This window comes from Bombus vancouverensis, chromosome 18 (assembly GCF_051014615.1).
Source record: "Bombus vancouverensis nearcticus chromosome 18, iyBomVanc1_principal, whole genome shotgun sequence".
NCBI classification, from domain to species: Eukaryota; Metazoa; Arthropoda; class Insecta; order Hymenoptera; family Apidae; genus Bombus; species Bombus vancouverensis.
This window is the reverse complement of record NC_134928.1, coordinates 1,153,444-1,175,583: the sequence shown is the minus strand read 5'-3', so window position 1 is coordinate 1,175,583 and position 22,140 is coordinate 1,153,444. Positions and strand designations below refer to the sequence as shown.

Genomic DNA, 22,140 nt, shown 5'->3' with positions numbered 1-22,140 from the left:
CTGTTAATCGACGCCGCGAAATAGTCGTTCCCCTGTTTCGATTAAGATAGCAGAGGTGGTTCAATGAAGTAACACTGTATTAACAGATGAACATAAAGTAATATATTTAACAATAATATGATGAATAAATTACACAAAGTTGACTCGACTTTACGATATCTCTTAATGAATTCGTTAAACTATATGATTTTGATTTTGCTCGTCAGAGCTCTCGATGTCTAACGCTTGACTCGTCAGAAGGGACTGATTGCCTTTCGATCATTTCTTTATCTTGTTTGGAAGACGACCCCCATTATGCTCGGTTCACGCCTCCGCTCGCGCCTATGATCACGTATGGCTCTTCTTGTGTCGAAAACGTTATGGACAAAAATCGACGTTTCTAGGGCTCGCTGCTTGGCGACAACTATGCGCCTGTCACGACCGACATACTTCAAATCCGACGGACTGACCATGAATGATCAATGAACCAATGAACCATCAACATCCCAACGGTCCATCCACCGAAGGTTTTAGAAGAAAGAGCACGTGGCAACGATCGCGGACGCCTAGCAAATGCATGGACGGTGGGGATGTTGAGGGATGACAAAAGAAAGTAATCGGATCCGATCGAAAGTAAAATCATAAGAGTCAGTCTTAGAAAGTCACGCCTAGAGTTCGGAAGTAGATTGTAAAGTGTATTGATGTTAGAAAAAAAATAAAGTTTTCTTTTTTTATTTTTTACCTCAAATTCCTTTTTTATTTTGTTATTTTACGTGACATTTTGGCGATCCTGCCAGGATAGTGAAAAGTATTTGTTCGGAAACCAAAAGACATTCATCATCTACAGAAGATCGAATTATTTGGGACTACGGTCATCCGCAACAACAAAGTAACTATCACGAACCAAGTGAAGTAACAATAAAAGGTAAACTGAATTCCTTTGTACGTTACCGTGAAAGAAAATTTAGCTTCAGTAGCCAAGACTCGTCTTCGTCTGAAAATTATAAATCAGCGCAATAATGTCTAAGGCAAACGAATCTCAAACTTCAACCTCAACTGACCCAATGTTGCGAGCAATATGGGACAGTATTCAAAAACAGAACAAGAACATTGCCCTTTTACGAGAGGAAATGTTACGTTTGTCTATGCAAAATGACGAAGAGAATAGACACAGGGCAGCAGAAATCGAGAATCTCGGGAAAACCGTCGCAGCGCTACGGACTGGGTTCGGATCCCCTGCGACCGATGAATTTGCTTCCATTATCACCGAAGACAATGAAAGTGCGTCGACAGCAATCAATCGCACCGTGAATATGGCAAAAGCACGCAAACTGTCAGGGTTAGCAGCTCCAGACACCCCACCTGTCCACCTCGACATCGAACAACCCGAGGTGGAAGAAAGAGGCTATTTTCCGGCCGCTCCTCCCACTCTACGAGCTAAGGATGCAATACGCTACATCCCAACGCTCAACGGAGATGATGATGTAGGAGTTGAAGACTTCATCAAAGAAGTGAGAAGTATGAAGGATCGCTGTATGGAGCAAGATCTATTGCTGAAAGCAATAAAAGTGGAAAAAATCGTGGGGAAAGCAGCCCAAAGTATTCGCAATATTCCTATTGAGTGTTACAGTGATCTGTACGACGCACTGAGAAATAACTTAGCAGCACAAGTGACTTCGGATGAGTACCAAGAACAATTACGAGAGTTGAGACAGGGACGCGAGGAATCAGTGCAAAGTTTTAATATTCGGTTTAGAAGAATACTCAACCGTTTGCTGTACGCAGTAACCAATGAGTACCCACAACCACTAACACGCAAAATTATGACTGAAGAAATCACGAAGAAGACTGTTCGTGTGTACCTAAAGGGACTCAGACGCGACATAGGGCGAATACTATTAAGCAGTGAACCCTTGAATCTTCCGGAAGCTGAAAAAAAGGCAGCCGATGTAGAACGCTACTTGCGAGAAGAACGACAACCTAATTGGTCATGTAATCGCTTACCTTCGGTTAGTAATCGCCCCGACAACCAGCATATGCAGGTAAGACGATCTAATGTACCATCAAGATCGCCTAACACGCCAGTAGCTCAGAAACCTGCTACATTTGACCAAGTAGAAAATAGATCACCTGCTGAACGCGCGCAGATGAAGTGCTTCAAGTGCGGAAAGCTGGGACACATTGCCAACAAGTGTCAAAATTTTCTACCACCGAGTCAGCGCGATCGACCACCCGCAAGGATTCAGGCAGTCCAGGAATGGGACGAAATACAAGAAACAACATCGAACCAGGAGATGGACGCACCGTACGAGACATACGAGTCAACATCGTCACGGGAAGACTACTCGCAATACCTTTGTCAACCCGAACCGAAGAGCGAGTATTTCTGGTCGACACAGGAGCAGGGATAAACCTGGTGAAACGTAACAAAACTGTCAACGCGATACAAATAGGGCCTAAACAAAAATTTTCTATGGGACGAGACAAATACGAAACTAACGAATACGTAACGAAACGAATTTTTGGACAAGATCACATTTTTCACATAGTACCGAACAATTTCCCTATTATCGAAGACGGAATCATTGGGCTACCATATTTAGAGAAGTATAACTATTCAATATCCAATGACAAAATCCGATTAAACGACAAAACCATTTTATTTCAGAAACCAATACATTTGACTCCTGGAGAAAACAGAGTTCAAACAATCTATTTGGAAGGCAAACCAACTAAAGTATGTTTTATCAACACTGGTAAGCAAAACGTTGAAATTTCTAGCAATATTCAAAATTCTCATGACTTTTCCAACGTATCAAAACTAAAAAGCCTAGTGAGAACAGATCACATTGAAAAACCAATCCGTGAATCCATCGAAAAGATTATCTTCCATTATATTGACATCTTTAATTTAGAAACCGATCTTTTACCCTGTACTAATTTAACTCAGCACACAATTTCGTTAACCAAAGACAAAATTATTAACACACGATCGTATAGACCACCGGAATGTCACCGTGACGAGATTTCGCGACAAATAGGAGACATGTTGAAGAAAAATATTATAGAAGAATCCGAATCCCCTTATAACTCTCCGGTATGGGTAGTTCCGAAAAAATTAGACGCCTCAGGAAAACAGAAATGGAGGATAGTTATCGATTTCAGGAAACTAAATGAACTCACAGAACAAGACGCTTACCCTTTACCTGATATAGACGACATTTTAACACAACTAGGAAACGCAAAATTCTTTTCGGCGCTTGATTTATCCTCAGGATTCCATCAAATTCCAATGAGCGAGAAATCTAAAAAATATACCGCTTTTTCGACACCGCAAGGGCATTTTCATTTCAATCGAATGCCATTCGGACTTAAAAACGCACCCGCTACCTTTCAAAGATTAATGGACAGAGCCTTAGCTGGACTTGTAGGAAAATACTGCTTTGTTTATTTGGATGACATAGTGATATTCGGAAAAACGATTCAAGAACATAACGAAAACCTCACGATAGTATTTCAGAGACTCAGAGAATTAGGACTTAAATTGCAACCGGACAAATGTGAATTCGTAAAACCGGAATTAGAATACTTAGGCCATGTAGTTTCATCCGAAGGAGTCAAACCAAACCCCAAGAAATTAGACGCTGTAAAAAACTTTCGATTACCTCGCAATGCCACGGACGTGAAATCATTCTTAGGTTTAGCAGGTTATTACCGCAAATTTATTCGAAACTTTTCCAAAATCGCGAAAAGCCTTACAGACTTAACAAAAATGGACACACCATTCCATTGGACTGACAAACACCAGATTAGCTTTGATACTTTAAAAGACAAACTCTGTAATTTCCCAATATTAGCTTATCCAGACTTTAACAAAACCTTTACCTTAACTACCGACGCAAGTAACGAAGGACTAGGAGCAATACTGTCGCAAGACGGTCATCCTTGTTGTTACATTTCAAGAACACTGAATCCACCCGAACGAAACTATACCACGACAGAAAAGGAACTCTTAGCCATCGTATGGGCCGTGAAAAGATTAAGACAATATTTGTTAGGATGACGCTTCATTATTCGAACCGACCACCAAGCTCTTAAGTGGCTACACAATTGCAAAGACCCTTCTAGCAGACTGATTCGTTGGAGACTTAGACTCGAAGAATATGACTATGAAATCGAATATACAAAGGGTAAAGATAACACAGCTGCAGACGCTTTATCTAGAGTTCACGCAGTAACTCGCGACGAAGTAGTTAACCTCGACCTAGTAATTGATCACACTAATTCATTCAACGCATGGAAAGACAACAACGAGAATCCGAAACTCTTAGAAATTAAACCAAATGACCAAACATTTTACCAATTAACTCGAAACGACTTAGGAGAATACGACGAGACACTTTGGATCAGAAGACTTTACAAAATTCTTAAAGATACAACAAAAATCGGCATAGGAAATAACGATTTCACTGAATTAGAGAAAACACAGATTAAACTCATGCTAATATATTTTAACGACACGTACAAGAAAATTACTTATGCACCTAATCCCATCTTAAAACTAGACGAAAACGAAATAATATAAGCAATAAAGGAAAACCATAACGACACCGTAGGACATTTAGGGATACAGAAAACGTATCAACGGATCAAGGATAAATTCAAAATTTCCGGACTTTTAGAAAGAGTAGAAAACTTTGTGAAAACATGCGACACATGTCAAAAGGAGAAACTAACACGTATCAGACCCAAAGAATCCCCACAAATCTCAGACACGCCACTTAACCCTAACGACAAAATCGCTATGGACATCATAGGACCGATGACGAAAACCAAACGCGGAAACCAATACATACTTTCAATACACGATGAACTTACGAAATATCTGATACTAGTTCCCCTTAAAACGCAACGAACTGAATCCATAATTAACGCGCTCATTGAACACTATATTTACATATTTTCGGCACCAAAAACGATCCTAACAGATCAGGGACAAAATTTTGTTAGTGATTTAATGACGAAATTTGAAGAAGCTTTTAAAATCAAACACATCAAAACAACTTCATTTCACCCACAAAGTAACGGATCCCTCGAAAGAACGCATGCCTCAGTTAAAGATTTAATTCGTACTGCATTACACGACAATGACAAAGAATGGGATGAAGTACTTAATTTCATTTGTTTAGGGTACAACACCGCGAAACATGAAGGAACAGGATTCTCTCCCTTTGAATTGACCTTTGGGCGAAAAGCTAACTTACCTTCCGCAACATCCAAATTTCCCACACTTACCTATGATGATATGTACTCACTTTGGCAAAAACAGTTGAATAAATATTGGGAAACAGCTCACAAAACACTTATTCAGAGCAACGATACAAGCGAGACCAAGAAAGAAAGATTGTTAAAACTCAGACTGTGTTTAGGAAAGGAGACTTTGTTTTAATTCACAACGACCATAAAAGAGATAAGTTGGACATTGAATGGTTAGGACCCTACAGGATTAACGATGTGAAAACTCCTTATTACATTATTTCTATCGACAATGCTAAGAAAAAGATACATGGTAACCGATTGAAAGCGTACTTTTTTCAGGATAATGCTGACCCTAGCACTAGTAACAATACCCTTAATTAGTTGCCTTAAATTCACGGGATAGGAATTACGCTTTGTAAACAAACCCAACCAATTCACGATCGAAAACTACAACATCATTACGCCTCTGAAATTATTAGCTTCTCGAACACTAACAAATATTGTAAAATTGCTATATTTAAGATTAACGAAATAACTTTTGTACCATCACATGCAGAAAATCAATTCATAGCGATCCCTGAAAAAAAAAGCGTAAACATATCCTTTGATCTACATTTAAATAACTCCATTCTACTACGATCTTAGAGGACCAAGATCAATCTAACGAGGGTGGTATGTCACGACCGGCATACTTCAAATCCGACGGACTGACGATAGAGATAAAGATGTGGCGGCACTCGGCGACAATGTATATCGCTGAAGTGCCTAATGAACCATCAACATCCCAACGGTCCTTCCACCGAAGGTTCTAGAAGAAAGAGCACGTGGCAACGATCGCGGACGCCTAGCAAATGCATGGACGGTGGGGATGTTGAGGGATGACAAAAGAAAGTAATCGGATCCGATCGAAAGTAAAATCATAAGAGTCAGTCTTAGAAAGTCACGCCTAGAGTTCGGAAGTAGATTGTAAAGTGTATTGATGTTAGAAAAAAAAATAAAGTTTTCTTTTTTTATTTTTTACCTCAAATTCCTTTTTTATTTTGTTATTTTACGTGACAGAGGGAACGTTGTCCTCTCTGAGGATGACGATTGTGCCCTTTTGGATGCTGTGTCCACCCTTGCTCCATTTATTGCGGTTGGTTAGCTCGTTCAAATACTCCTTATGCCAGCGGTTCCAAAAATGTTGTTTAAGCTGTTGGATATGCTGCCATTTGGAGAGTCGGTTCGATGGAATGTCTCTGAAATCTCGATCACGTAAGCACATTAATGAATCGCCAATGAGGATATGTCCGGGAGTGAGGGCTAGGAGATCATTTGGATCGGTGGAGATAGGAGTTAGCGGGCGGGAATTGAGGACTGCTTCTATTTCTATGATAAGAGTATTACGGTGTTAAGCTCATATGTTTCTGTTTCTCCACTCGCGCTGCGCCATAATATCCTTTGATATTTCCGATCCCCTGGTCGTACGAGGAATTGCCGATACATTTTCTCGATGTCGCCAGTGAGTACGTACTGATGAGCGCGGAATCTAATTAATATACAAAATAAATTGTGAATTGATTCGAGAATATAGGATTTCCCCATTTTCATGATTATCGTGATTATTGTATAAATATATTTTTTAACATACTAATAATTAGGTACTTATAAATTAGTATTATCAATTATTTTGCATTTATAATTCCGCCTCTAGTATAAGTGTTAATTGAAAACTAACTTTATGTTTCAAAAAGTACTAGCAAAGTCGTTGAGTAACAAGCCACTGATGCTAACACAAATAGCATTGTCGTAATTAAATATTTCTAAATATTCATTTTTCATTTTGAACCTGTAGAAACAATTTATTATATATACTATTCGCTAAGTAATTGCATATTTAATTAAGTCGAAATATAAAACTTAGTTATTTTGATAATTTAGAAAATAAAAAACTGACAAACATTTCAATTTAATTTATGGTTGGAACAAAAGACAGTTATTTTTCATTAATTGAAATATTGCAATGCAGAGTACTTTCCAAAATACGCCGAGAGTATTCCTGATGGTGAAACGAGCGTTGCTTCATCGAACGCAGCTAAAGAAAACAACATCTATGTAGTTGGTGGTACGATGCCTGAAATAGAGGGCGATAAATTGTACAATACCTGTACTATTTGGGGTCCCGATGGAACTTTGATAGCAAAACACCGAAAGGTAAGTAATATATTCCTTTATGGCTTTGAATTTGAAAATATTGGGGTGAAGAAAGTGACTCTATCTGGGAATAATTTAGGAATATACATATGTACATACGTATACTATAACCAATTCTATAATTTACGGTTTATAAAATACGTTATGATACGGGAAACGCCCATTTTTGTTGTAATGTGTTTGTTGTTGTATAAATTTTTCACATACGAAAATACTTATTTTTTCTCCTTTTTAAACATTATTAAATGATAAGATTTTTTAATAAAAGAAAGTGATAAAAACGCTGTCAGTTATTAAATAAAAAATAATTAAAGTTTAGGAGTTGGTAACTTTGATATTAAATTACAAAAGTTGCAGCAATAGAATTAGCGACTACATTTTTATGTTATTAGGTACATCTATTCGACATCGACATTCCTAATAAGATTACTTTTCGAGAGAGTGATTCACTCAGTCCTGGTAACTCCCTAACGACGTTCGATGTGAAGGGCTGCAAAATAGGTATTGGCATTTGCTATGATATTAGATTCGAGGAAATGGCACGCATTTATCGGAACTGTTACGTCGATTCGGGGTAATTTCACGTTCCGCAAGCAAGGTGAGAGATTCGTACTTCAATTTTGATTGTTATTAGAAAATTTATTAAACACTGACAGAGTAACGATACAGAATGGTCAAACAGCACAGAAAAGAATGTCCAGTACTGACTTGAGAGGTACCTTTTTATATCAAGGACTTGGTTCCTGTGGAGGGGTTATCGCTGGATGCCGGTCACATAGGGTTTCTATTACTGTTTAGTCGCTATTTTGCTGGCCAAGGTATGTGAGATATAATCATCCTTTCGCTGCGTTCTCACGACCACCGTGACATTCCCCCCTCCTTAGTTTCGCTTTGCTCCGCTAAAGCGTAAGGCTCTGGTGGGGCTTCTAAGTTGAATGATCCCCTCATCTTCGTCTTCGGTGATATTTTGGAAGGTGATCGTCCTTGGTACCGTTGATGTTTGATCGATCCTGTTTACGCGAGCGGTAGGGCAGAGTATTTTGATACGTACATTTTTAGGAAGTGATAGGCGTAGACATTCGAAAAGTTTACATTTGTACATTTTTCGCAGGAATAATAATATAATGATTTTCCGTTTGCAAAGGTACGAACGTCAATTCTTCCAGCTTGAAGACAGCAGTCGGGCAAGTTTTGACTGTCTGTCGATTATTAATTAATTCCGATCTGCATTCAGGTGAATTGATTCTATTGTGACTCGGTTGAGTTCTTTTACAAATGTGGATGATTGCCGTTCGTTTACAATATTTGTTTAAGTAGTGACTATCGACAAAGGTGTGTTGTTCTGAGTCGGTTAGTATCAAATCAGTTTCTATTACAGGCGCAATGAATACAGAGTTTTGTTTGGAAGGTATCGGGTAAATTTTAGTTATTTTCCATTCATTGTTTTCCAAAAGCGGCACAGTTATTGTATATATAAGTTTGTTATCTCTTATCCATACCTTTAGTTTGCTTAGATCTAGAATTAGTTGAAAGTTTTGAACTGAAGGTTCGATATGGTTAGTCATAAAGTTTTGTCTCGTTATTTGGTCAAGTGTTTTTAAGAATTGTTCGGGTTCTATAACTTGTGGGTTTATGATTCCTTGTTTCCCTAACATAACAGTGTTAAAAATTTCGTCGATGTTTATATGGAGTTCTGATATGGTAGATTCGGTTTGAATTAATAGGGAGACTAATATTTCGTTTTTTTCATTGTGGTTTTCAATCTTGTGTATATCGTTGGCTAAGTTTTCAAGTTGATTTGTTTTGGTATTGTCTAGCACGCGTTTGATGAGTGCGGTTTGGTTACTAAGAATTGTTTTTATTTTATTGTTGGAATCAAATAATGTATCGATGTTCTTGTTAATGAGTTCTAAATCGTTTTCGTCGAGAGTTCCGAATAAAGTTTTGGATACTGAGCCTATGACATTGAGCAATCCGCGTTTGCTTTTATAACGCAATAATAATTTGAGTTGCCGAGTCAGGTTTTGAAGATTTCTGTACTTAAATTTTAGGCTGCTTATTTCTGGTATGTAAGCGCAAGGTGGTTTACATTGACGGTCTATTAAATCTATTACGCGTTGTAATCTATTAACTTGGTCAATTGGATCGTTAAGGCCTACTATAAGGGTGATATCTATTTGTTCGTTGTACAGATAGCAATTGTCAATGTGTTCCAGGAATATGTTGGCGTAATTCAATGGTTTTACTTCTAGATCGCTTCTAATGTACTCGAGTGTTATGATGATCCATATTATGGTCTTCTTCCTGAAAGGTAGGGTTTTAGCCTGTTACCGTGGATTCTTTGCGTGTGACCGTTGGAATATTCGATAAGATAGGTGGGTGGATTGGATGAGAGGATTTCTGCAGGTCCTAGCCATTCGTGGTCTAGCTTGTTAGTTTTGTGATCGTTATGTACCCATACTTTATCTTTTACTCGGAATATCGTCTGTGTTTTAATAATTTTTCGCATTTGATCCCTCTGGTATCGCTTTTTGTTAGATTCGGTAACTCGTCTTGCTTTAGCTATATAGGCGTTGTGTCGATTTTTCCAGAGGTTAAACAATTGTTCTCTGGTTAGGCTAGGAGTGGTTGATATTGAGGATGGCATGTTAGCTTGTCGTCCAAATGTTAGTTCGAATGGGGTATGTCCGGTCGTCTCGTGTACTGAAGTATTATATCCCATGCATATTAATTTTAAGTTTTCATCCCAGTCGTTCTGTCGGTCGGTCGTACAAGTTCGAATAAGGTCCTTTACTACGGCATGCGTTCGTTCAAGGGATCCGTTAGATTGTGGATGGAAAGAAGTGGTTTTTATGTGTCGGATTTTGAAAGCCCTTTCAAATGTGTCCATCAATTTACATACGAAATTTCGTCCCATGTCCGTCAGAATACTTTTTGGTGCGGAAAATATGTACACATAGTGATCCAAAAGTTCGTTAATGATTGAGTTGTCTGTTTGGTCTTTTAAGGGTATGAGGATGAGATATTTGGTTAATTGATCTTGGATAGACAGGATAAACTGATTGCCCCGTTTGGTTTTGGTGAGAGGTCCGAATATGTCCATTGCGATTTTGTCATTAGGATTAAGCGGTGTGTCAGTTATCATAGGTTGTTCCTTGGCCCTGATACGATTTAGCTTTTCTCGTTGGCAGGTTTCGCAGTTTTGTATGAATTCTGTAACGTCTTGTTCTAGGTTTGTCCAGTGATGGTGCTCTTGTATTCGTTTCACGGTGCGGTGTATACCTAAGTGTCCTACTAATTCGTTATGATTTTCGCGTAGTATCGTTTGTTTTTGTTCGTTATCGTAGTCTACTGGCGGATCTTGTCCAAATATTAATTTAATTTGAGGGAATCTAGTTGTTAGAAACCTTAGCATGAGTTGAATATTTACCTTTTCTAACGTGCTGAAGCTATTGTCGTTTATTCCTATTTGTAAGCGTCCGGTTCGGTGTTTAATAAAGTGTTTGGTTAATTGACGCAACCAATGCTGTTCGTTAAAGTCTCCCAGTTCGGTCTTTGTAATTTGTTTAAAGTGTGGTCTGTTAGGTTTTTAAGTTATCGGAGCTGGGGTGATATTGATTTTCCAGTCTATATTCTCGTCATAATAGTCCGGGTTTTCTACATTGGGTTGGATTTCTTCATTAGTGATAGGATACAATCGGGATAGAGCGTCTGCGGCTGTATTTTCTTTTCCTTTTTTGTATTCGATTTCATAATCGTACTCCTCGAGTCTCAAACGCCATCGCACGAGTCTCGATGAGGGATCTTTAACATTCTTTAACCATTTCAAGGCTTGATGATCGCTTTGAATTTTAAATTTTCTACCAAGTAGGTATTGTCTTAGTCTTTTGATTGACCATACTATTGCTAATAACTCTTTCTCGGTTGTGGAATAATTCTTTTCAGGAGGGTTCAAAGTTCGGGATATATAACAGCATGGATATCCGTCTTGGGAGAGTATTGCTCCTAACCCTTCGTTACTTGCGTCTGTTGTTAATGTGAATGTTTTGTCAAAGTCTGGATATTGTAGTACAGGGGCTTCGCAGAGTTTTTGTTTTAGTGTGTCAAATGCAAGTTGTTGTCTATCGGTCCAGTAGAATGGAGTGTCCTTTTTTGTGAGATCTGTCAATGGTTTTGCGATTTTAGAAAAATTACATATAAATTTTCTATAGTATCCAACGAGTCCTAAGAATGACTTTATGTGGGTCGCGGTCTTTGGTGTTTTAAAGTCTTTCACGGCTTGAATCTTTTTGGGATTAGGCTTTACTCCTTCCTTTGTTACTACGTGTCCTAAGTATTCTAATTCCGGTTTCAAAAATTCGCATTTGTCCGGTTGTATTTTTAATCCTAAATTTTGTAGTCTGTCTAGTATAATGGCTAGATTTCGGTTATGTTCTTGGATGGTGCTCCCGAATATTATAATGTCATCCAGGTATACGAAACAGTTATTTCCTATTAACCCCCGTAGCGCGGTATCCATCATACGTTGAAACGTCGCCGGTGCGTTTTTAAGGCCGAAGGGCATGCGATTATAGTGGAAGTGACCTTGTGGGGTTGAGAATGCAGTATATTTTTTGGAATTTTGCTCCATAGGTATCTGGTGAAATCCTGACAAGAGGTCTAGGGCCGAGAAAAATTTAGCTTTGCCTAAGTGCTCGAGTATTTCGTCCGAATTTGGTAAAGGATACGCGTCTTGGTCTGTTTGCTCGTTTAATTTTCTAAAATCTATAACGATTCTCCATTTTTGTTTGCCTGATGCATCTAATTTTTTTGGAACTACCCAAATTGGTGCGTTATATGGACTGTCCGATGGTTCTATGATTTGTTTGTCTAACATGTCGTTGATTTGAGTCTCGATTTCCTTTTTATGACATTCGGGCGGTCTATAAGATTTGATGTTTATAGGTTTGTCTGTCTTGAGTGCGATTGTATGTTCTGTCAAGTTGGTACATGGTAATGAGTCTGTTTCCATGTTAAAAACGTCTAAGTAATTGATGAGGATTTTCTCAAGGGGTTCTCGAAGTTCTGGATCAATATGTTTGGTACGTATTATTTGTGCGAATTTATTAATTTGGCTTAGTTTATCGGGTTTCTCTATTTCGTTTGTAATGTGACAGATTTGCTTACCAGTGTTGATGAAACATACTGTTGTGGGCTTTCCTTCGATGTATTGGGCTGAGATTAGAGTTTCGCCTGGTCTTATCTTGCTATCGGTTTCCTGGAATGGTAATATAATTTCGTCCAAGGTTAGTTTATTGTTAGTGACGCTGTATTGATACTTTGTAAGGAATGGGAGTCCGATTATTCCATCTTCGATTAGGGGAAAGTTGTTAGGGACTACGTAGAATTGATGATTTTTCTTGAGCATGGTTAAATTGCAAATTTTGTTAGTGGTATGTTTGTCACTTCCCATTAGGAAGGTTTTTGGGTTAGAAGTTTGGACGTTTAGTGAGGCTTTTTCTTTTATAAGGTTGATTCCTGCTCCGGTATCGATGAGGAATCTGGCTCTTCCTCCGTCTCTTCATTGCAGTACGATTGATAGTAATCTTCCGGTGGTGGTGCATTTAACTCGAGGTAAGCTTCCTCTGGGTTCTTCGTTGTTTGGTTTACTCGAGGTGGAATCTTTCCTTGGCTGGCGAATGGAAAATTTCGAGAGTAGCATTTTTCGGCTGTGTGTCCAATTCGTAAACACTTTGGACACTTCGGTTTCATGCGGTCGTCTAATGGTCGGCTAGGTAGCTGAGCAAAAGTTTGTGGCTGTGAATTGGTAGTAGTTCGCTTGGATACTAATGTAGTGTTGTGAGATTGATTCTTTGGGCGGTTGGCGACACGATTTGCTTCTCGTAACCATTGTTCTCTATCAGCTGCTAGTTGTTGGGCAAGGTTCAGGTTCTTTGGATCGCTAGATACCACCATCTGTCCTATCTCGTATCGTAAGTTGAGCAAATATGTTTTAAGTGCTTCGCGTTCTTCAATATCTATAGCTACGCGTCGTTCTGTTGGTGTGCGGTTTTCGTTTTGGACTGCATAATTTAATTCGTTTAGCTGTTGTCGGAATCTGGAGTTAAAAGATTGTACACTTTCTGTTGCCCCTTGTTTTAAATTCTTTAATTTGACCCTACAGTTGCTAATAGTTGTTGGTGTTAATACGTGTTGTCCTAAGCATGAATATAAGTCTTCGAACGAGTTGATTTTTAGATATCGTATGTTTCGTTTCGCGTTGTCGGTAATCTTTTCGATCAGTATGAGATCTAATAATAGCTCTCTGTCACTTGCCTTGCACCTAGCTCTTGCCTTGCGGACCGATAAGATGAAATCTTCAACGCCTACGTCATCTCGACCTCGTAGTGTCTCGATAGTTCGTATGGCCTTATATGCCTCGAGCCCTCGATCTTCGTTGTAGTTGTTTATTGGTTTAATCGCGGCGCGGCTAGATGCGGCTCGTGGTCTTTGTGACGTGTTCGGTCCGTCAGTTTCGTCATCCGTTACGTTATCAGCAGCGGTTTCTAAATGGGTGTTTATTTGCGACTGGTCAGTCTCGGTGTCGTATTTTATTTCCATGGTTTTTGCAAGATCGCGTATTTCTTTAGAGCGATTTCTATCGCTAGTTTCCGCAAATTCTTTTATGTTTTTAATGTTTTGATCGGTGCTGTTTCTAAAGCTTCTAAACTCGTGAGTTAGGCTTTCAAATTGTTCAATCAGGGTAGCGATTAGTTCGTTTTGTTTAGCGGTACTCTTGTCAGTTGGGTTCATGCTGAGAAATATGACACTTTCGGCGGAAGAAGAGTCACTATCTTCAGAACGTATTTCAGGTTTACGGTTTCGACAATGTACGAAAGCCAGCTTACCGAGATTCTTTGCAGATCCTTCTTTTGATCAAGGAGGTGACCGTGGTCCTTCGCTGTAGAATCCGTAGAGTTCCCTTTGAAGTTTCCTCTTGATGCGATGAATGGATCCTGGCGGGATCGCCAATTTTGTCACGTCGATTCGGGGTAATTTCACGTTCCGCAAGCAAGGTGAGAGATTCGTACTTCAATTTTGATTGTTATTAGAAAATTTATTAAACACTAACAGAGTAACGATACAGAATGGTCAAACAGCACAGAAAAGAATGTCCAGTACTGACTTGAGAGGTACCTTTTTATATCAAGGACTTGGTTCCTGTGGAGGGGTTATCGCTGGATGCCGGTCACATAGGGTTTCTATTACTGTTTAGTCGCTATTTTGCTGGCCAAGGTATGTGAGATATAATCATCCTTTCGCTGCGTTCTCACGACCACCGTGACAGAACAAAGGTACAGTAACTTAATCGATCAATACTTAACTAGCAAAAAATTAAATATCTTTCTTAAATATATTCTATATAAAATTAATATAATCTGTAACTCTGTATAAAAAGAAGCTTAATTTAAAAAACCAGTATATTTGCTGAAAATGAAACAAATAAAAGAATTAAAAGCACAATAAGAGGACTGTCCTCGCATATTCAGAAATGATGGAATGTGAACCGTGCAACTACGAAGTTAATTGGTATTCGGTGGCTTCATATTTCCTGCTTCTCTGGGTTAGGTTGCCAAATGCTGATATATCCAGCGGCATTCAATATGACCACTGGACCACTGCACTGGTCATTACTTCAGCGTTTCAGAGCGAATGATAATCAATCATACGTTGCCTGCATATCACCGGCTCGTGTTCCTTAAGCAAGTTACGTCGCATGGGGACATACACAGTTGACCAATCCCTGGGGAAAGATTCTTTACGATTTGGAAACTCAAGAGAATATGGCAGTCACCGATATCAAAAAAAAAAAAAAAAATTTCAACAAATAAATAAAAAAAAAAAAAGTCACCGATATCGGTAATTTACAGCTTAAAATTAAAAGCGAGAGATCCATGATGTAATTAATTTTTAGTCTCGTTAATTTATCGATTTAGCCATCTTCCTCTGTATTTGTTGAATTTATTAGTAAGCATTACTTATTACTTCGTATGTTTCTTTTTTCTATCAGATCTAAAAGTTGTTGAGGAAGTAAGGGCTCAGATACCTACATTTTCTCAGAGACGTACAGATTTGTACGACACTGTCTGTAAGAAGGAGTAACTCTGCACTAAAACAGAAAATGTTTTTTTATAATATTTCTACTACGATATCCTTTTTTTGTGAATTATTACTAATTTCTTATCATTTGTACTAAATGAATGACTCAATTAAGAAAACCAAAACGTTATAAATAATAATCTGTATATCTTGTGTATCAACATGTAATTGGATATTATAATAATATAGGAATGCTATAATAATATAGGATAATAATATAGGAGAATAATAATATAGAAAAGAATACATGCTTTTAAACACCTTTAATATCGATCACATAAATTGTTATAATTCACAATGATTACGCATACATAAAAGACCCCTTGATAGTAAAATTTACGATCAAAAGGCAATTACGTATCGTTTAACAACATTTAATTTATAACACCTTTTAAACATTTAGACAGATTAACACATAACACTTCTTATATATAAACATCAATTCGAAGTTATCAGCTTGGAGAAATTGGTCGATTAATACCTGTAGATTGTCTGTCTCGATGAAAGACTTAAAGAGAGCGAAAACATGATAATGCCGCTAATATAATATTCCTTCTTTCTTGTATCTGTCTGCCTCTCAGGTCGTTTTACTAATTACAATAAGTAATTTCGACTTCTTTACGCTCTCTTTTAACGCATTCGAGACCGAAAGAAATTCATATCAGTCAGTAGGCAAGGGTATAATATACATATTTTATATATAACTTATGTAGTAATGTATATATCATGTTAATTTCATATTTTTTTCAATATAGAATTATTATATATATATATAACTGTACATAATACATTATACAATAACATAGTATATAATTTTATACTTTAAAAATATGAGGCATACTATTTAAGATTGTCATCGATTTAATATCAAAGTATGAAAAGGATACCCTGGAGAAAGTAAAACACAGAATCATTCTAACTAAACATTCAGATCGTACCGACACCTAGGTATCGTCTTACAATTAAATCTCGGTCTCGAATGGATTAAAATGAAATACATACTTGCAGCTTCAACATCTTCAATATCGAGGAGATTCAAACTTTACAAATAAATGTAAATTGCGATGTAAAACAAAGCGATGTAAAAAGGGAAAAAGGAGGAAAGAAGGAACAGGGAAGCAAAGAGAAGAAACGAATTTTTCATTTTCTCTTGCCAGGAATATAAGATGCTAAGTAATCTTCCTAAGTAATCTCCTCCAGCTTTTTCTAGTTTGATCAATAACTATTAGTACATGTTAGGAAAACAAATAGAATTTTTGTTCTCAAGCGAGGTATAATTTAAATTTTGTATGTACACAAAAATGTTAAATATCTGTAATAAACATGGTATAATCAATTTTTTTACATAAAATTATGTTGTATAGGCTATTGTTATTTAAACATTTTAAATTGGATGAAGAAAAAAAATGACGCAAATAAAACGTAGGACATTTTAATTAAAGAGACTAATATAGAGATTTATCTACTTAACTGTGATTAAATCATCTCCACTTAACGCTCTACCTCTTCTATTAAATATGCTTCGTTAAACTATGATTACAGAGGATGGGTTTTTTGATAAAATGACATTCTGACAAATATATATAGATCGATATATATAGATATAGATAGACAAATATATAGATTCTTACAACAGTAGTTATGAATGAACAGTAGTTATTGTATCAATTCCGTTCTTCAGAAGCTTCATTTGTGAAAAGACAATTCGCCAGAATATGGATTCACTGTAGTTATAGCTATAGGATTTCAATCTAGTTGACAGACTTGCTTTACGTAGAGAATATCTGTCTCTTGCTCTACCTTATCGCGATTCTCTCCTCATCTTATACGCTTTGTCGAGCAAAGTAATATTGGCATATATCTCGGCTCTGGTTACAATCATTAGTTTCCGCCTAAACGGTTAGAATCACATAGCTCGCGCTCTACTCTCGTTTATTCAACATTCAGGCCATATGGTCGCATGCGACGAGTTTTATGTTAATTCCGACCGATTACAATACCTTTTTTTCGTTTACAAGGAACGACGAGACTGGCAGTTGCGTGATTTCCAATGCAAAAGCCGCGATATCTGCACGATAACCTAACCTCAACCGATTTTGTTGTACTATTCTTATGTGGACTTTGTTTGTACCACTTTCGTAACAAAAATAGAATACGTAGAACACAGCATTCCGTTATGCGATATTGTCGATTCCTAACATCCGAAAAATCAGAGATAATTTTTTCCCTACAGTTGTACATTTGTGTGAAAAATTACGAACGTAAAGTTGTTTGGTGCATGCACAGTCCTCCCCTCCCCTGCATTTGCGTGGACATGCTAGAAAGATTCACTTTTCCACGGTGAAACTGTATGTATTATAATTTCATTTTTACAAAGGTCGAACATCCTACTATGCATAAATTTAATATTAATATAAGCAGGTTTCGTGTTAAGTATTACATCTGACGTATAAGCACACGTGTGTACGAGCCTTGGTTTTAAATGTCTTATAGTAGACACCGAAAAGATTATTCAGTTGCATATCTGACTCAACATCAATATTTTACTAGGAGATAACATGTTAAGAACACGTTGGTGGATGGCATGGGAGATGATGAATGAAGACATACTTCTGTGAGATACATAAAATAGTAGTCAGAACGTATTTTGGCGCTTGGGGACAGCAACAGCTTTTTTTTTTTTTATTTATTTGTTGGAATTACAATCAATTCTCGCGTTGAGAATTTTCAGTAATTTTTCTGGCGTGGCGCAGTGACATGGCTGTTTATTTACAATAAGTTAATACTTATTATAGATAGGTATAATTTATAAGTATTATAAGTAAGTGCATATGCTTAATTTGGATAATTAAATGAATCTAACGTTTAGGTCTAGCGGGTAGTGCCTCTTCAGCCTGCGAATCTGGTCCGTCGTATCGAGTAGTCCAGTGATTAGGGGGTTTCGGTGTTTCTTGACTCTTTTGCTATATCTGTCGCTATATTTTGCTATTTCCTCTTTGACTGTAGGTATCTTGAGGTCGCGATGGATGGTTTCGTTGGTAACATACCAAGGTGCGTCTATTAAGGCTCTTAGCGTTTTCGATTGGAATCGTTGTAGTATTTCGATGTTGGGGTTACTTGGACAGCAACAGCTGGTGATACTGTCATACACCTCCATTTATAAACTTTCGAAAATCGATGTGACCTTCAAACTTTAGTGTATTCTGTTTCACAGCACAAAATGTTTCCGAAACGTACGTTTATTGTTACAATAAACTTGACTAGTGGCTCTGAAATACTATCCTTGAAAAAACAATGGGGAAATTGGAGCAAAAAAAAGAAGGAAATAAACAAAGACCTTGTTGGTTCGTAAAAATAAAATATGCTACAGGAAAAACTTTTTCCAACGGATTGAGATGCGACAAGCTTTAAAAGCTATGACGCGAATCGAGCGTTTGTCTATGTTTCGATCGTTCGCGGAGAGACGCGATCGCGAGATAGCACGTCAACGAGAGTTGTAAGTTCCCATTACGATTACATAATCGACGCCACGAACTGATCGATGCCCTTATTTCGATTAGGATAATAAGGGTAGTTCAATGAATTCCACAGAATTAACACAAATAAATTAACGTTTATTTTAACAAATTATCAACTAGGAAGACATAAAGAGAACAACAAAAAGAAATGTAACTACGTAATGCGCGATATAAGATATGTGTTGACGGTTCGGCTTCTCGAAACGTTCTGCACGCCTTTAGATTTTTTCCGTTTTTTCTGGAAGGCGACCCCCACTACGTTCGGATCACGCCACATTCTTTTACGCCAGGTAAAATAACGGCCACGAATCGACGTTTCTGGAGGTCGCCCTGCTTAATGAACCATGCGCTTGCCACTACAATGTTTGTTTGTCGGCAGCCGCGACGATCCGTCTGCGACATTATAGTGCCGCGACCGACAGTTAAGAATATGATCTATGGCAAGCCGCATGGCGTAACAGTCTACAAGAGCGCATTTTCGGTGGATATATATGTCGGAATGACATTGGGGATAGGGTTGTCGGTGTTTGAGGAGTCTTCATTGAAGGTAGCCATCGTTGCGGTGTAACGAAGATACGATTTATTGACACAGGTATGAATAACACAGGTTTGACAATCTACCACGGCGGTGAGACGTCCGCGACACTAGTGACAGTAGTCTCCGGTTCAATAACGAATCCGCGGCCAACGGGATGACAGATGGGCGTTCTCGCTGAATCTAAGTCTGACTCGTAAAAATAATTGCTGAGCGTAAAGGCGTTACTCTTTGGTCGACGGGAGCGCGTAAAAGAATGCCCGTCCCGTCCCGATGATGCCACAGAGGAAAACTATAATGGGGTGTGTCTAAGGACACGAGATCATCGGATTCGTCGAGGAAAGCCTTCGTTTAGGAAGTAAGGGAAATTGACGTTGCTGCTAATTGGTCAATCTCCATATCGATGGTTAGAAAAAGATGCTAGCCGCCCTCGAGGGAAAGTTGCTAGTGGGAGACGCCGCTCGTTGAAAAATATGTCTCCCCTATCTTCCCGTAGTTGGGACAAAGACTGTTTGTCTGTTTGAAGGACTTTAGTTAACTAAACCTTAAGATTTATAACGGGCCCTCGGGCTAGCCGAACATGTACTGCGGAGACGCATCGACATCTGGCAATCATCTTACTCGAAGAATAGGGTCTGCGTGTGGCGAGCCACGGGACAGAAACCGTTGGAATGTTTACTGTCGCGTGTCGCTACGAATATTTCTTTTATGGAGAGCTATAGAATTACTCCATACCTTTGTTAGGCAAAGCGTTCATCCCTTGACCGCGGCTACGTTGGGCGACAGACTGTCACCTCGAGCCAAAGCTCACCGTCACTAATCTCGAACAATTATAATCGGATTGAATAACTACAATAGTTTAGTTACAGTTATAGTAGACTTTAGATTGCAATGTTGCGGGGCTATCCAAAGGTTCCGGTGTCCTTTCATCTCCGACATATAGATATACATGTATATGTGACGAAATATACTAAAGCAATATTGACCCTTTTTCGCTGAAAGTATCAAACTACAAAACTTCCTTTCAAATTTTCAGAATAAGGAAATCAGGATCATGATAAATAATTGGAACATAATTAAAAATAGTATATCTTCTCTATAAGATAATGAATACATTGGTTCATTTAATTTTTATGGATATTCAAACGCTTCTGTGAAATAAAACGTCAAGATTATAGAGTATAAAATTCATAGCTATGAAATAACTAAAACTCTGATGTATTATTAAAAATATACGTTAGGTTGTATGTAGTGATACATACAAAGATTACATGTACAAACCCATAATTAACACAATGCTACCGCAACCATTCTGCAATCTACCTTGCCCAAAACACTCTTCCAGTCACCTCCAAACTCTTCAATTCTCTCCACCTAACCACCCACAAACCATTCACAAACATGCAATTCTCGACAAAAGAAGAACTTATCGTCAGTTGTCCTTAACATCTCGTTCATTCATTTGGTCCCTATCCCCCTATTTCCTCCCACTGCGATGATCGCACTACATTTTTCCACGTCTCTATTCTATTCTCTGGATGATCTGAATTCTCGAGCAGTCGAGTAACGATTGATCTGTACAATTGATCGATTTCTTTTTACTACAGACATGCAAGAAATTCCGTGTTGGAGAGCGATGTTGCGAGTTCGAGTGCCTGGACCATCTGAAGAACGTTACCGGAACTGGTATAGTTTATGTCGTTGATGATAAGAATTCCTCCACGACTCAGCAACAAGAGCTACTCTGGGTGATGAGCTTAATGGTGCTGTTGCGGCTATTTTAATTTTTCAACAAGGATCCAGATGGCGCCGTTGACGAAATTCTTTCATTATAAACGTCAACGATCAACATCAGCCATCAGGGAACGAAGAAGGTACGCTGTAACGTGTCTGAGTAATAATACCTCGAGGAGTACATACAGTTATGTAATGAAGATTCGTATGTGAGTGTTTTTTTTCTTATTTCTTTTCCCTTTGTTTCATTTGAATGGATTTTTGTACTCAAAGAGCGAGGTAAGATTACGTCAGATACGTTTTTACATATGCTAAAAAAAATGGAAAATGATGATGATGAATCAATGACACGTAGAAAATTATAATCTATTGTATTGCTGTTATCTAATGGTGTTGTAGTTGACTGTATGGTGGATGTATCTAATGGTGTTGTAGTTGACTGTATGTTGTTCAATATTGCTATGAAACTCTTCTGATTCATTGTCACTTATACGAAGGATGGAAGTATACGAAATTGATAAAATTATTAATAATATTTACGAAGAGAAAGTAAACTGTTGGATATATGACAAAATAATTCTATTTTAAATAAGAGACTGGTCAGCGTGGTTATTTTGTTTACAAAATCAAACGAATTTAATGAATGTAATGGTAAGGAAGTAACTATAAGTGGCTGTTAAACTATTTTTATGCTTGAAAAGTAATTCGCAAAGTAATGTAAAGCAGTACGACTGAGTTGTACATAACCTCTTTCAGAATTTGTTCTTAACCTCTTGCTTCATT

At 37.9% G+C, this 22,140-nt stretch overlaps 3 protein-coding genes across 5 annotated transcripts in view; all 3 read left to right on the top strand.

Annotated features, from left to right (window-relative positions):
* Nucleotides 1–998: 998 nt before the first annotated feature.
* Nucleotides 999–2,390, top strand: LOC117160356 (uncharacterized). Its single transcript, XM_033341052.2, has one exon. The coding sequence runs from the start codon at nucleotides 999–1,001 to the stop codon at nucleotides 2,388–2,390; it is 1,392 nt and encodes a 463-aa protein (XP_033196943.1).
* Nucleotides 2,391–6,552: 4,162 nt separating this feature from the next.
* On the top strand, nucleotides 6,553–8,247 carry LOC143304041 (omega-amidase NIT2-like). 3 transcript variants are annotated; one of them, XM_076626349.1, is made up of 3 exons: nucleotides 6,553–7,431; nucleotides 7,824–8,029; nucleotides 8,088–8,212. In XM_076626349.1, exons 1-2 carry the CDS (start codon nucleotides 7,348–7,350, stop codon nucleotides 8,007–8,009), a joined length of 270 nt encoding a protein of 89 aa, XP_076482464.1. In that variant the 5' UTR covers nucleotides 6,553–7,347; the 3' UTR covers nucleotides 8,010–8,029; nucleotides 8,088–8,212. The 3 variants fall into 3 exon arrangements, with proteins under 3 accessions (XP_076482464.1, XP_076482465.1, XP_076482466.1); XM_076626350.1 differs by having other exon boundaries at nucleotides 6,554–7,431; nucleotides 8,101–8,185; XM_076626351.1 differs by having other exon boundaries at nucleotides 6,890–7,431; nucleotides 8,114–8,247.
* A 5,604-nt stretch (nucleotides 8,248–13,851) lies between these two features.
* LOC143304038 (uncharacterized) overlaps nucleotides 13,852–22,140 on the top strand; it is a 75,628-nt gene continuing 67,339 nt past the window's right edge. Inside the window, exons 1-3 of the mRNA XM_076626343.1 lie at nucleotides 13,852–14,486; nucleotides 14,571–14,765; nucleotides 21,231–21,497. The gene's annotated coding sequence lies outside the window, so the exon portion shown is untranslated. The remainder of the gene's footprint in view (nucleotides 14,487–14,570; nucleotides 14,766–21,230; nucleotides 21,498–22,140) is intronic.

What these genes read in the sequence shown, in the direction of transcription:
- LOC117160356 (XM_033341052.2), top strand. Translation starts at nt 999, where the DNA reads ATGTCTAAGGCAAACGAATCTCAAACTTCAACCTCAACTGACCCAATG.
- LOC143304041 (XM_076626351.1), top strand. Translation starts at nt 7,348, where the DNA reads ATGCCTGAAATAGAGGGCGATAAATTGTACAATACCTGTACTATTTGG. An exon ending in TGATAGCAAAACACCGAAAG is followed by an intron (nt 7,432 to 7,823) that starts GTAAGTAATATA and finishes TTATGTTATTAG; the next exon opens with GTACATCTATTCGACATCGA.